Source organism: Acomys russatus, chromosome 29, assembly GCF_903995435.1.
Source record: "Acomys russatus chromosome 29, mAcoRus1.1, whole genome shotgun sequence".
Lineage (NCBI taxonomy): Eukaryota > Metazoa > Chordata > Mammalia > Rodentia > Muridae > Acomys > Acomys russatus.
This window is the reverse complement of record NC_067165.1, coordinates 8,189,235-8,202,827: the sequence shown is the minus strand read 5'-3', so window position 1 is coordinate 8,202,827 and position 13,593 is coordinate 8,189,235. Positions and strand designations below refer to the sequence as shown.

Sequence of the window (13,593 nt, the reverse complement as noted above, 5' to 3'; positions counted from 1 at the left end):
CAAAAGCAGTATAAACGTGAACTCAATGAAAGAAGTGCTTCTATATCAATATAACATATATACTACCTTTATTGTGTTTCTCCATTGTGATTTTTCTTTCAAACAGGATTATTTGTACTTATCAACACGGACATATTTTTGCTTTCCACAAACAGCAAGGGTTACTAAAAACTATTAGTCTTTGCCTTAGCTGACAGACTAATAGTTTAAAATATAAAATGTAATCAGAATAAGCAACATTTGCCTAAGGTAATGACTGTTTACAACAAATCAAAAAAAACAAAACAAAACAAAACAAAAAAACAAATGGGAGCTAACCATATTAAACATCTAATAGGCAAAATAATAAGCATTTTTACATATATCCTATCATAATTATTTTAATACATTCATCAACTTTTCTTTAAGAACCAGCATTACTACAATGCCTGGATATGGCTCCAAACTCCTAGACTCAAATGATCCCTCTGTCTCAGCCTAACAGTTGAGGTAAAAGGAACAAGTAACTGCACCAACTACTGTCTTAATTTTAAAACTAGGAGGAGGCAACTCTAAAAAATTGGATAGGTAGCCAATTCCCCCAAAGTCTTAGTATTATAATTAGGTATTAATATCTAAGCTGGTAATCCATGTGTAGAGATAATTTCAGCAAAATGTCTTTACTCTTTTTAGTCCACAACTCTCCAGCTTCTTCTTTCAAAACCAGATTATTTCTGGAACAAGCTCATTCCAATACAGCTAAAATGCCAAGAACCAGAAAATCATCTGTAAGATACTTGCCTTTGAGCAAATGCTAATGCCATGTTAATTCAGCTTAATTCTTACATTCATCACTTTTTTAAAGAAGAAAATCAGGTAAATATAAACCTTAGTACAGAAACCCCTATAATAAATCTAAAATTTTAATATAGGCATTTTTATGCATATGAGCATATAATGGCATATATTGTTAATGATTACTGATGAAAAAATAGTAAAAAAAATTATATAGCCCTCACTATCTTGCTAATTTCTTTCACATTCAGAGAGCACATCAGCAAGTCAGAAAATAAGTTCAAAGATACTTAAATATAAATAGTGATACCTTTCAAGGTTAACTTAAGGATGCATTCTAATATAGAAACAGCATTTAATGGTCAGTGAGATGGTTCAGTATGTAAAGGCACTTGCTGCCAACTCACAATTCTGAATTTTATCACCACTTCCAACATCATGGAAGGCAACCACCTCATGCAAGGTGGTCCTGTGACCACTACATGGGAGAGCTATGGTGCATACATGCATGGATACAAAACACATACACACACACACACGCACACATATTCATGCACACACTCCTGCAAGTGGTCCTCTGACCTTCACAGGAGTGAACTATGGTGCAAACATATATGAATAGTCTCCTCCCCTTACTGGTAGACCTCAGACCACCACGTGAGTGAGCTATGGTACATACATGCACATGCACAGTAAAACAAATCATTATATTATTGTTATAAATTATTATATTTTCCTGACCTTGAAAAGAAATACCACCTGATCACCAGAAAGCTACAAAGCATATATTAACTGCTAAAAAATAAAAATAATGACCTCTTCGTACCAACTAGTCACAGCGTCATGTTGTAAAGTGATATCAGTAGGCACTTAATCAAATATAGTAACAGTTATCAAAGATCCTGTCAGCAATTCCTCCAACCCAGAATCCCCTCTCAGAGTCTTCAGTATACAAAATATTTGGTTGTTCTATTTTATTTAATTTCTGCAGGCTCCCCTCGAACTCACAGAGATCCCCTTGCCTCTGTGTCCCTGAGTCCTGGGATTAAAGGCGTGTGCCACCATGCCTGGCTGATTCAATTATTCTAACTCATAGCCAGCCTGACTATAAAGTATGAAAAGATCTAGAGAAAACATTCACTGTTACAAGTACACCCAGGTTAGATAAAGTGAATGAGAGAGAGAGAGAGAGAGAGAAAGAGAGAGAGAGAGAGAGAGAGAGAGAGAGAGAGAGAGAGAGAGAGAGAGAGAGAGAGAAAGTAAGTAAGTTACTCTTAAACTTCAGGGCTGTTAGAAGTAAATGCTCATGTTCTCCCCACAATTCATGGTGCGACTAGTATGACATACAGTATTTGAAAAGGGATGCTTTGTAAAGTAACTATATTTAGATTAAACTATGAGAGTCTCATGACTGGGTTAACACTCTCACAAGATAACTAAGAGAGAAATTACCTATTTCTATCCTAACATATGAAGACTTTGCAAGAAGCTAGTCAAGCCAGAATAAAGACCCTTACTAGGAAGTGAATCTGTTGGCACCTTGATCTTGGACTTCTTCCAACATCCATGAGTATGAAAAATAAATGCCTGTTGTTTAAGCTACCCACCTTACCATATTTTGCTACAACAATCCAACTGACTATGTAATGTCTTTTGTAGTTTCTGCATCAAGGAAAAGTCTGTCATTAGTTTAATTTAGGCATTGTTACATTTAAGAATTGGAAAATTATGGTATATAAATTAAATTTCCTCAATAAAGTACTTAAGTAATCTGGTAGCCACTACTCTTTCAACTAAATATACCCAGAAAAAAAAAATACATTATACTTTTGATCATTCTACATAGAAATCGGGAGTTTGTTGCCATTGTTACTTAAAATAATTTATGTATAATGGCATCTATACATGGTCAGTAGTAAAACTATACTCCTTACGTTAGTTATGAATGTAATAAGGACAAGTACTAACAACAGTACAGACACTGAAAGTCTTGTTTCATTCTGTTACTTATACAAGCTATTTATTTTCATGAGCTAGATATTATATCTCAGTATAAAATCATTACATCCATTTACATCAGATTTTGTTTTTTAAACAGGATCTAATAACTGAAGCCAGAACAGTAAGTTATTTAAATTACCATAAATTTTTCTAATGAAATGTTTATCATTTTAGAAAAATATAATTTGTATCTAAGCATTAAAATTTTTCTTTTGTCTGTTTTTAATATTTTGTGATCTACAATTATCTTTTCATCCTTTGAGATACATCAGATTTTGAATTAAAAAGCAAAACACATGGTAATTTAAATTTCCATTCTAAACTTAAGAGTCATATGAGCTCTTGTCAACAAAAGACCAAATTTACTATAATTATGGATTATTTACACTAAAACAAAATAAGAAATCAATATGTAAATGTAATGTTTGTTGTAGCTAATGCAGCCAGCAATGACAGATTAGGTTCAAATAGCAATCAGTTTGAAAATCTGGCACATATGTAAATGAGCTAAGGCCTTGATGTTTACATATGATTGTATTTCATTGAGGATTTTAAAATTGTCTTGGGAACAGCATAAAAATAAAATGTTAATCTTTCCACTATAAATATGACTTGAGCTGTTATCGTAACCAAAACTAGGTTTTGCTTCTGTCCAGCTAAACTAATATGATACTAATAATTCTGAACTGAAGATTACATCATTCTTAATTAACACTCTGCTACAGTTGTTAACATCCTCCAAGACACCATGTTATCATCACCACAAGTTCTGTAACAATCTTAAAACCATGTTTAACAAAGGTTGGCCTCTGAGTCTGCAGCTACTTTTAATTGCTTTCTTTGCTGGCAATTAAATACATCTAGATAAACAAATATTTCACTTTTACATAATTCCTAATAACATTTTTCAAGATAATTTCAAATTTCAGGTGGCCTTATGCCAATAATTACAGTTTATCAATACAGTGATATATTGGATTCAACAAAATGTCTTAACCGAAGTATGTAAGATTAATCAAAAACATGGTAATTAGTGGTGCTACTGATACATTGTGATCTACACCGAGCACAAAACAGTAAAACTGTATAAACATAATTCCATCTGTTAAGGGAAAATATATAGAAAAATGCTTATTTACAATTTATTGACTTTCTTGCTTTGTGAATTAGTGAGCAAGTTTCTGGATGTCCATTAAATAAGTTCCCATCATAGAGAATACCTGCAGCTCTTTTTCAAAGTGTGATGCTAACAAGCAAATCTCAGTAGTCACCAACCTATCAATAGGCAGTAAACGGTATAAATGGATTTGGTACATCACTCCAATTAGATGTGCTGTGACCGTCACTGATTCTTTAATTGGGGACAGGTTTCTTTTTCATCCAAAATGCCATCTTCTTAAAATGAGCTACTTTTAAAGAACTTCTTATTAAAAACATTTACCAATCTAATACTTTTAAATCCTACTTTAGAAAGGATGATGCTGTTAAGAATTAAACTTAAGTTCATGAGAAATCACAATGATATACTCAAAATACTATGTCAATTTATTACTGGAAAATGACAAGTTATTTTCAGAATCATATCAAATTGTTCTGACTGTAACACTAGGTTCTTAAAATATTTTGGGAAATAAATATCATTTGTGAGAGCAAAGTCTAGGAATGTGGTCAACTATGAACATGATTCTTTAAAATTGGCATTTCAGTCTTTTTTTTTTTTTAAAGTATTTCATGTGTGTTTGAGTTGCTCAAATTTTCTACAGCTTACAAAATAAGTAAATAAATCTGATATACTTTTATGACTGTTCGATTTTTCTTTGTAATTTTGTTAAATACTTCTGATTTGAACATACAAGTCCACAATTGTATATTCTTGGGAAATTGGTGCTATTTGCCTTAAGATGAAGATCAAGTATTATTAACATTATTACACTACATTTTTTTTAGGTAATATTAGCCTAGAGTATTTAAGTTATTATTTCCTCCTCCTCCTCTGTTTTCTCTGTTATATCGTGAAGGAATTTTTGAAGATCCAAGTTTAGAATTTCTGTCTTGGGTTTTTTGGTTTGTTGTTGCTGTTTTGCCATTATAAAGTCTCACTATGTCACCCTCGCTGACCTCTAATGAGTTACGTTGCAACAAGCTCTGCCTCTAAGACCCGGGACTAAGGAGACTGCAGGCACAAGTATCATACAAGGCTGAGGGAATGTAGTACTACCCTACTGAAAGACACTGTTAATATACTGGAGTTGTTCTGCCACTGCATGCTGTTCTCTTTTCCTGCTTTTTTCCTATACATCTTTTTTATTTTTTAATTCTTATCTATTGATACATCTACTAAGTTTTTTTCTAGATGAATCTAGGTTACTTTTAGTGTTTACCACTGTTAGTTGTGATATTGATACCTAGGCTTATGTTTTTAAATATGGACTAAAGATAATCAGAATGTCTACCTTCTGCAAAGAAGATACTAAACATATCATAGCACTCTCCAGACCTCACCTTTCACTCAACTTCCTCATTGTAAAATGTGGGTAAAAATATGTGTTCATGATTTACTGTAAGGATTTACGAAAAATACTGTGTGCAAAAGGCTTGGCAGAAAGCCAGCCTTCATGAATGACAATTATTATATCACCATCACTCATCAAATATTTTACACTTTCTTGATTTCCTTATTCTCCTTTGAGTAATATAGATTTTTTTCTATTTTAGCATTTTTCATAACTTGGACTTTGTCATTACTACTATAACTTTTAAACTCCAGAACTCAGAAGTGTTCACCAATTGTCTACCTTTTCTACTGCCTCCAAGTGCTAGCTAACTTGATTTCAATACTTAATCTTGGACTCCAATCCTGTCTCGCTCTTCAGAATTGACCCTTGTAATTACCCTTAAAATTCATATGTTGAAGCCCTAAACTCCAATTTCATGGTATCTGAAATACGGTCTTAAGAAGATAATTCAGGTCATGAGGTTGAAGCCTTAATCCAATGGGACTAGTGCTCTAATAAGATGCAAGGACAAAATCATCTCACTCACTTTTTCTCTCCCTGCCAAGCAGGGAAGGATACTGTACGAGTTGACAATCTACAAGCTCTGGAAATGTCTTCATCCAGCAGTGTGGATTGCTGTCTTGGACTACAGATGCAGAGAACTAAAACTGTGTTGTTAAGCCACCCAATTTACAGTGCTCTGTCACAGATGCTCAGGCAAGCTAACACTCCCATAACTCTTCTGGGCACCAGGCTTTGTTTGGCTTACTTGTTCAGCTTGTTCCTATTTGCTGTCTTGTTCTCCTCGTATTTCAAATAATTCTTGTCTCTTAAACCTTCTTCCCTTTACAATCAAGTTTCAGTGAATGTAACTTGTTTTCATTTCTCACTTATTCTTTAAAATATACTAAAATCCAATTCTCAGTTCTGCTCCTCTACCAAAATCTACCGTAACAAAATCAATAAATTCCCAACCAAATGACATTTTAACAATAATCATGTTGGTCTCTATGTCAGCATTTCATACTGTTTTCGCTTGAGACTATCTTATGTGGACAGTTACACAGTTTCCCCGGGAAAGTGATGAGTCGGTTCTAAAAACCTAACTCTGAATTACATATGACAGAAAACTGGGGCATGCAAGTTTATAAATAGAAATTTCTAGTTATCTAAACATCTTTTTAAGACTGAATAGTTGAAACAGATTGCTGGAGAAGGTACAGTAAGAGAGACTTCTGAGAAAAGATTTCTTGAGGATATCAATATTTAGAGCAAATGAGGGGAACAGACACCACAAAGGAGATTGGATGAAACAGTATTAGGATTAGAGCAAGCAATAAGATATAACTAAGAAAGTTATCTGGAAAGAAAAGGAAAAATTTAAAGGCCCAATATCTTAAATGAATAGGTAATAAGCTCATGAGAACAGAGCTTGTCTTTTATCTAGTAATTAATAAAAGTCATTGATGAACTGAACCACTGCTGTAATAATATAAACCATGTAAACAGCATTTCCCCTTTTCTAAGTTTATTATGAACTACAAAAAGAAAGAAAAAAATTAATTACAATTTCATTTCTAGTTGTGCCACAGGGATAATGCTTCACTCTGAATTTACTACTGAACTCTATTCTTAAAGGATTTAAAATGCTTTTCAACTGTCACAAAGATTATGACTAAAGACTTCACTCTCAAATTCTCAGCTTGAAATTTTGTTTTTTAAAAATCAAATTTTACATTAAAATAATCCTGAACTCAATTACAGATGTTCACATTATAACTCATGTTGCTGTAATTTTTGGTACCAGAAAGAAATTGTCAATACAAAGACTCAACTAGCAGGCACCCCCTAGTGGCAGTAAAATCAAGATAGGAAGATAAGACATGGTGGTAGAATCTTTTTGACAATTCTGACTAAAAGTTAAAAGAAAATTGCTTTGTCGGTACAACCTTAAAAGCAGGTTAATCTATACCTGTTTTAGTAAATAGCTTAGAATATACTGTCTCTGAGAGAAAATTCACACATTTTATAAAATGAATAAACATCTATAAAAACGAGCTGGTTTTACGGGAGGTCTCAAATGTGTATTCATACAACCTTTTTAATCCCATGAGTCTCTACACATATTCTCTCATAATACATCACTTATCTTTCTTCGAGCTTTTCTCACTGTCCCTACCCATGAAGCAGTGTCATTGAAACGTGGTAAAAATCAAGTTAACTAAAAACTACTTTTCACTCTCCAATAAGCACTGCTTGTCAACAGTGCTGTAGGTCCTGCAGGCCTAGGGAATAAACCATCAGCAGTCAGAGGTCAGCTGCAAGGCAATAAAGATGACCATTCCTGTGAGCCCAGCATGGCATTCTAGTAACTGCAAAATCAGCAGTCAGACACAAATTCCATGAAACTCCAAAGTCAGCTTAAAACTAGTTTTGAGACTCAGGAAAACAAAACAGAACACTGTTTTGTTACTAGTACAATCAGTATGTGCAGGTCATTTGCTTCATTTGATATTAATAAATTAACATGCAACTGTACCCTGGATCACTAGACACATGTATTGAATTCCACAACAATTAAAAGTAACAAGTCTCTCTAGACTAAGAAAAAATTCTATGAGAGCCTAAGTAAGTATTTTTCTAGTTTTACCTTGTAGAACTCACTCTATTTTCCTCAAAGTTTCATTTTTCTTTGGCAACAAAAAAACTGGGGTTGTATTTATTCTTTCTCTTTCCTCTAATCCTTTGTCTTCAATGAAAAAAAGGCCTTTTTGGCTCCCCTCAGCCCTTAGGGAACTGGCAGGGAACTCAGAATCCTGAGTACAGTAGGTAGCACTGAACAACAGCTCTTTTCTCTTTTGATTACTTTTAACATACAGGCATTTTCCAACATGTTCTTTGAAAGAGGCTTCTACAAAAATTAATGAGTAATCTAATCCAAATATTGTGAAAACTGATACACTTAACAGTTGCTACTAAGTTAAAGCTTACATAAAAATTTCACTTGTTATAGTTACATACAACTTATAGAAATTGTCATCAAATTTTTCCTTTCAGATTTCCAGGAAAAGTAAATACCTTACCCAGCATGACTAGATGATGAAGGTGGTGGCAAGTCTGGTGTAAGAACATAAAGACTGTTGTTTTTTGGCAAGTGTAGTGATTTTAAGACCGTCTGGAATAGGGGAAAAAAGGAGAGAAAACAAAAATAAATGTTGACTTTATACATTATTAATTTTTATAATTCTTGAATGTTTGCGACTTTTAGGCTGGTCTTTCATCTTTTGGTAATTTCCTAAATATAACAGAAGAGCAACTAAATTCAACCATTTTGTTTCTGCTACTTTTATTGCAAATTAACACAAATCTGAGCATTACAGCACGGTAACAACTTTTAGCTCATAAGAGATGCATACAGAAAAGAGCACAATTAAGAGTCATTAATTTCTCCACTGAATTATATTCATAGTATAACAAAAAATTAGTAATGTAGGCTTTCAATAATTTTTTTAGACCTAGAAAAATATCATACAAAGTACCTCAAGGCAAGGATTCTTAATGATGACGAGCTGCAGCCTAAGAGTTTATGTGACTTGGATATGGAGTAAGAATCAGTTTATTCTGACTCTAGAGATTTTTTGTTGTTGTTGTTGTTGTTGTTAAATCTCAGCACCCATACACACTTATTTATTCACTGTCACAAAACTCATACATATTAGACTCCCAATCTAATGGTAAGCACTTGCTAACATGCTGTCTGACAGTTATACATATGAGGAAATTGATTTTCGCATCATGCACTCAGGGCATGCGTTTTACTTACAGAATTTCACTGCATTACACCCCCCGACCCCGTACCAAGACCACCCTAGTGACAAGAGTGGCTAGTATAACCTAGTATAGTCCTGATTTGGGGGAGGGGAGCAGGACATGGCAGTGCTTATGTTTTAGTAGGATTAAAGTAAAATTGAAAATTAGAAGGCGATAGTTTTGCTGTTGATGTGGTTGTTTAACTGAAGATAAGGCAAGGAATGCGGATGAAGACTACAAGTTAGGAGAGCTTTGTAATTTAACTTGGATCATCAGAGTCTGTGCTCCCTGAGCAAAGATTTGAGGTAGCAAGGCAACAAACAAAAATACACAGACAAAAAGCACTTCAGATGAAAACAGCCAGTACAAATGTTTAAATAAATAAATAAATACAACTTTAAAGATGACAGAAATAATGGATTGAAGGCATGAGTTGGGAGGACAATTGGAGCTAGAATTAACAGAAATGAATTAAAAGGTGAAAACTGTTCAGCAAAAATAAACAAAATAGCAAAAGGAACTTGAAATTAAGATGAAAGCTTTGGCCATTGTTAGTAGAATATTAAGATCATGAAGAGATGAGTGAAGCAAAGTGTAGTGAGTGATTTTAGTAGGAAAAAGGTCCAAGTAACTAAGTCGTCAAGGTTAAGAATAAATTACAAGATACTGAAATGTAAAAGATGTGTTGGAGACTGCTCAGCAGTTAAATGTTCTTGCTGCTCTTGCAAAGACCCTGAGTTTGGTTCCCATTGCTTTGGCTGAGCAGCTTACAAGCATCTGTAACTCCAGCTCCTGGCATCCAACACCCTGTTGTTCTAGCTTCTGGAGGCAGTTACACCCACAAGTATAAGACACAAGCAAAAAATAAAATAAATCTTGTTTTTTATTGTCTAAGTCTTGCTAGAATTTAGAATTAAATTAATAAGAATTATGACAAAGAGTAATTATAAACCAGAAGTTAGCAATCATAAGGAAATAAGGGGAGGTAACCTCAGTAAGTTATAAAAAGGAGATAAAACCTTTTGACATAAATTTAAAGCTTAAGAAATTCTGATAGGAAAGACAGATAATTATCTAAAGCTAAAAATGAAGACATATTTTAATAGTTACTCTAATTATATGAGGACTGACAAAATAAAAATACTAAGAAGACTACAAAGAAACCAACTTCTTGAGGAAGATGGCTTTCACTCAGAAAAAAGACAGTACAGGAAATGTACATGGAAGAGATTAATAAATTTTGCTAATGATGGATTAGTTCCACAGCACGTACCAAAAGGCTTATGGCACTGTAAAGGAAGGAAAAACAAGACAGGTATAGGCTGTACAGTGTATGAAGATTCAGGAGAGGAGTGATTTAGAAATCTCAGACTCCTTACAGTGATTGGCTTAAGTGGGTAAGAGTAGCAAAGTCCATCCTGGTAGAGTCAAAACAAACAATGGCAAGGCTGTAAGTGTTAAAGAAGCAAGGAGTGCTTAAGGAACCCTTCAGTAAGGATTCCTTAGTTCTGCAGATGGAAAAAAAGACACCTGGAGAAAGGTGATCTTACCCAAGCAGGCCACAGGAAGAACTTTTAACTGCTCCATGAGAGGGCCCATCTTACTAAGTGCAGTCTTAAATAAAAATAAATACCCTAATTATTTACATTAGAATGACATTTTTGTTGTATTTCACTTCTTTCACTTCTCCTCCTTTATTTTCATGTTGTCTATTACCCATTCAATTAACTTCACAACCTATTAATGGTTTATGATGCATGGTTTGAAAAATAAACACAGCAATACACAATTATCTATAAGATTACAACCTACCACGACACACCAAAGTCTGAAATTTTATGTCAAATATATAACACACTTTTGAAATTGATGTGTTATCTCAATAATGTTAGCACGCAAACAGAGTGCATACATATGTGTGTATATATGGAAATATATACATATATGTATACACACACACAAACACATACGAAATTTATCTTTACCTTTTTCTTTCATTACTTTGTGGACTACAGAGAAATACTCTTAGCACTCGATCAAGTCATTATCAATTTTTGTCAATCTATCACCCAATGATTCTCCATTAAATTTTACCCATCAAAGCATATATGGCATGGTTAAATAAAATGGACCCTTTCTTTAGGCCAATTATTCATCTATCAACCATTATTTGATACCAATCATACCAAGAATTCTATATACACTGGTGATAGAAACAAATATGGCCTGTCTTCTTCTTAAAATATTATGGTAGAGAATCACGGGATAAGAATCAAATGAGACATGTCTGTTGTAGAGGTAGCAAAAAGCTAAAACTCAAATGACAGAAAAGAGCCTTTGGGGATGGTGGGGGGTGACCCTTATGTAAAGATTTGGAGGTAATAATGATTACAGAGAATTGAACAGTATCTATCAGGGATTGTGTAAAATTCTTGATCCTAGTAGAGAGATTTTTAAATGACCCATGGCATTGATGAGGGTAAGAAAGGCTCAAGAGGTACTGTAAGGCTGAGAAAGGGGTAAAACCGTATTTCAACAAAAGGGCAATATACTTCAACTTATGTTTTTAAAAGATCATTCTGTCTGTTAAGCAGAAAACAAACTAGAAGTACCCATAAAAAGAAGCTAAAAAACACTGGTGACATTAGTCCAAGTAGAGATATTAACAGTCTAGATTAGGTGGTTGCAATAAAAAATAATGAAGAGAATCCTTGGTTAAGAAATATTTTAGAGGGCTCAGAGGTTAAGAGCACTGGCTGCTGTTCCAAAGGTCCGGATGTGAGTTCCCAGCACCCACATGGAGGCTCACAACCATCTATGGTGAGGTCTGGTGCCCTCTTCTAACAGGCAGGCACACATGCAGCTAAATACTGTATGAATGAAAAATAAATAAATAAATCTTTAAAAATTAAAAAACATTTAAAGTATTTTAGAAATATAATAAATAGGGCATACCAAAGTATCCTTTATGATATTTTGTGAGGTGTTGTGAGATAAAGGAAGACTCGTGGTCATAATTTTTCATTTACTACTGGCTACACAAGGCTGACATAGTGAGGAAAACAGGTAAAAAACAACATAGGAGAGAATCAAGAGTTCTCATTAAAACATGTCTGTCTGAGACGGCCGGGAAATATGTGAGCACAGAGTTTGCTATGGTAACTGCACATCCGTAAGTCTAACACCTAGGAAGGGGAAATGTACGTTATGTTGTTTGAGCTCATCTGAGAGGCTGGCTTGGGAAACAGGGCTGTTCCCACCACTTCAAACACAAGCAGAAATGTCTCAAAATCTCTTCGCAGGTCTGGGTATAGAACAACTCCCCCACCAACCACCCACACTTGTTAGGGAGAGAAGATAATAGCAAAACAAGCCAAGAGTAAACACTTTGTCCCTAAAAACAGCTGACAGGTAAAACATTTCCAGCAGATGTTACTATTATTTATCCATGGCATAAAAATGCCCACAATAAAAAAAGTACAAAGTTCAGCTACGGGAAGCTCAGCCATGTAGAAAACGCTCAACTATGAGTTAGCTCCAAATAACTGCCTCAATTTCCTGGGTCAATTTTTGCTGGATGTTACAAGCAACCAATTTGATGCTATTATCTCTAACCGTTGCTATTTGTCCTTTTATTTGGGAGTCTCACCTGAGGAGACACTCTGGATGGAGAACTTCAGCTGGCTGCCTTAAAAGGGATCACCCAAGTCAATTTCCTTTGGATGTTTTAAGTACCCAATCTTGCTATCTATCTATCATTTGTTATTTATTCTTTTACTTTGGCTTGCTATAAACTCTAATACCCATACAAAAGTGAAAATAAGGCTATTGGAGATCATTCTCCAGACTGTATGGAACAGAAGTGAAGACAGAAAGATCTGAAGTTTTATTTAGCTATTTAATGAGTCTGAGACCACCTAGACTATATGAGATCTTGTATAAAATAACCAAGAAGCAGAGAGAGTCAAGAAGACAAGGGAAAAGAGGCAGAGAGAAAGGAAGGAAAAGAGCTTATGCAAATACAAGAGTTAACTGTTGACTTAAATGTGTGAAGTCAGTGAAGTTTGGTATGGAAATATAAATTTGGAAGCAATCAACAATTAATGGCATAGGGATAACAGAAATCCCACATGGAAAACTATATAAATAAGTAACTGGAAATACTGTGTATAGCCGAAAGACTGCTCAACTACTAGAATAATCACCTTTCTCTTGCAAAATTACTGAAAATGAACATAATATTATTTGATTACCACAGGCTTCTCAGTTAAAAAGAAGCTGTGTAAATGGTTTCCTTCTTGCTATTTATCTCTTTCAAGGCTGTTGAATTACTCATTCATACCTTTTTTTTTTACCGATAACAAATCAAGAGGTTTATTTTCAAATAATTATTTTCTATATATAATTTTGCCATTTATTAAAGATGAAAACAATCTGCAAGCTAATGAGATGGGTTGCTTATTTTTTTCTTTCTTTTTTTTTTTTTTAAGTCATTCATATTACATCTCAATAG

At 34.1% G+C, this 13,593-nt stretch overlaps 1 protein-coding gene across 1 annotated transcript in view; it reads right to left on the bottom strand.

The window, feature by feature from the left end:
* The window catches only part of Faf1 (Fas associated factor 1), a 296,484-nt gene that overhangs the window by 207,180 nt on the left and 75,711 nt on the right, over positions 1–13,593 (bottom strand). The window contains exon 6 of the mRNA XM_051171269.1: positions 8,354–8,445. Coding sequence (XP_051027226.1) covers positions 8,354–8,445 — 92 coding nt within the window. The remainder of the gene's footprint in view (positions 1–8,353; positions 8,446–13,593) is intronic.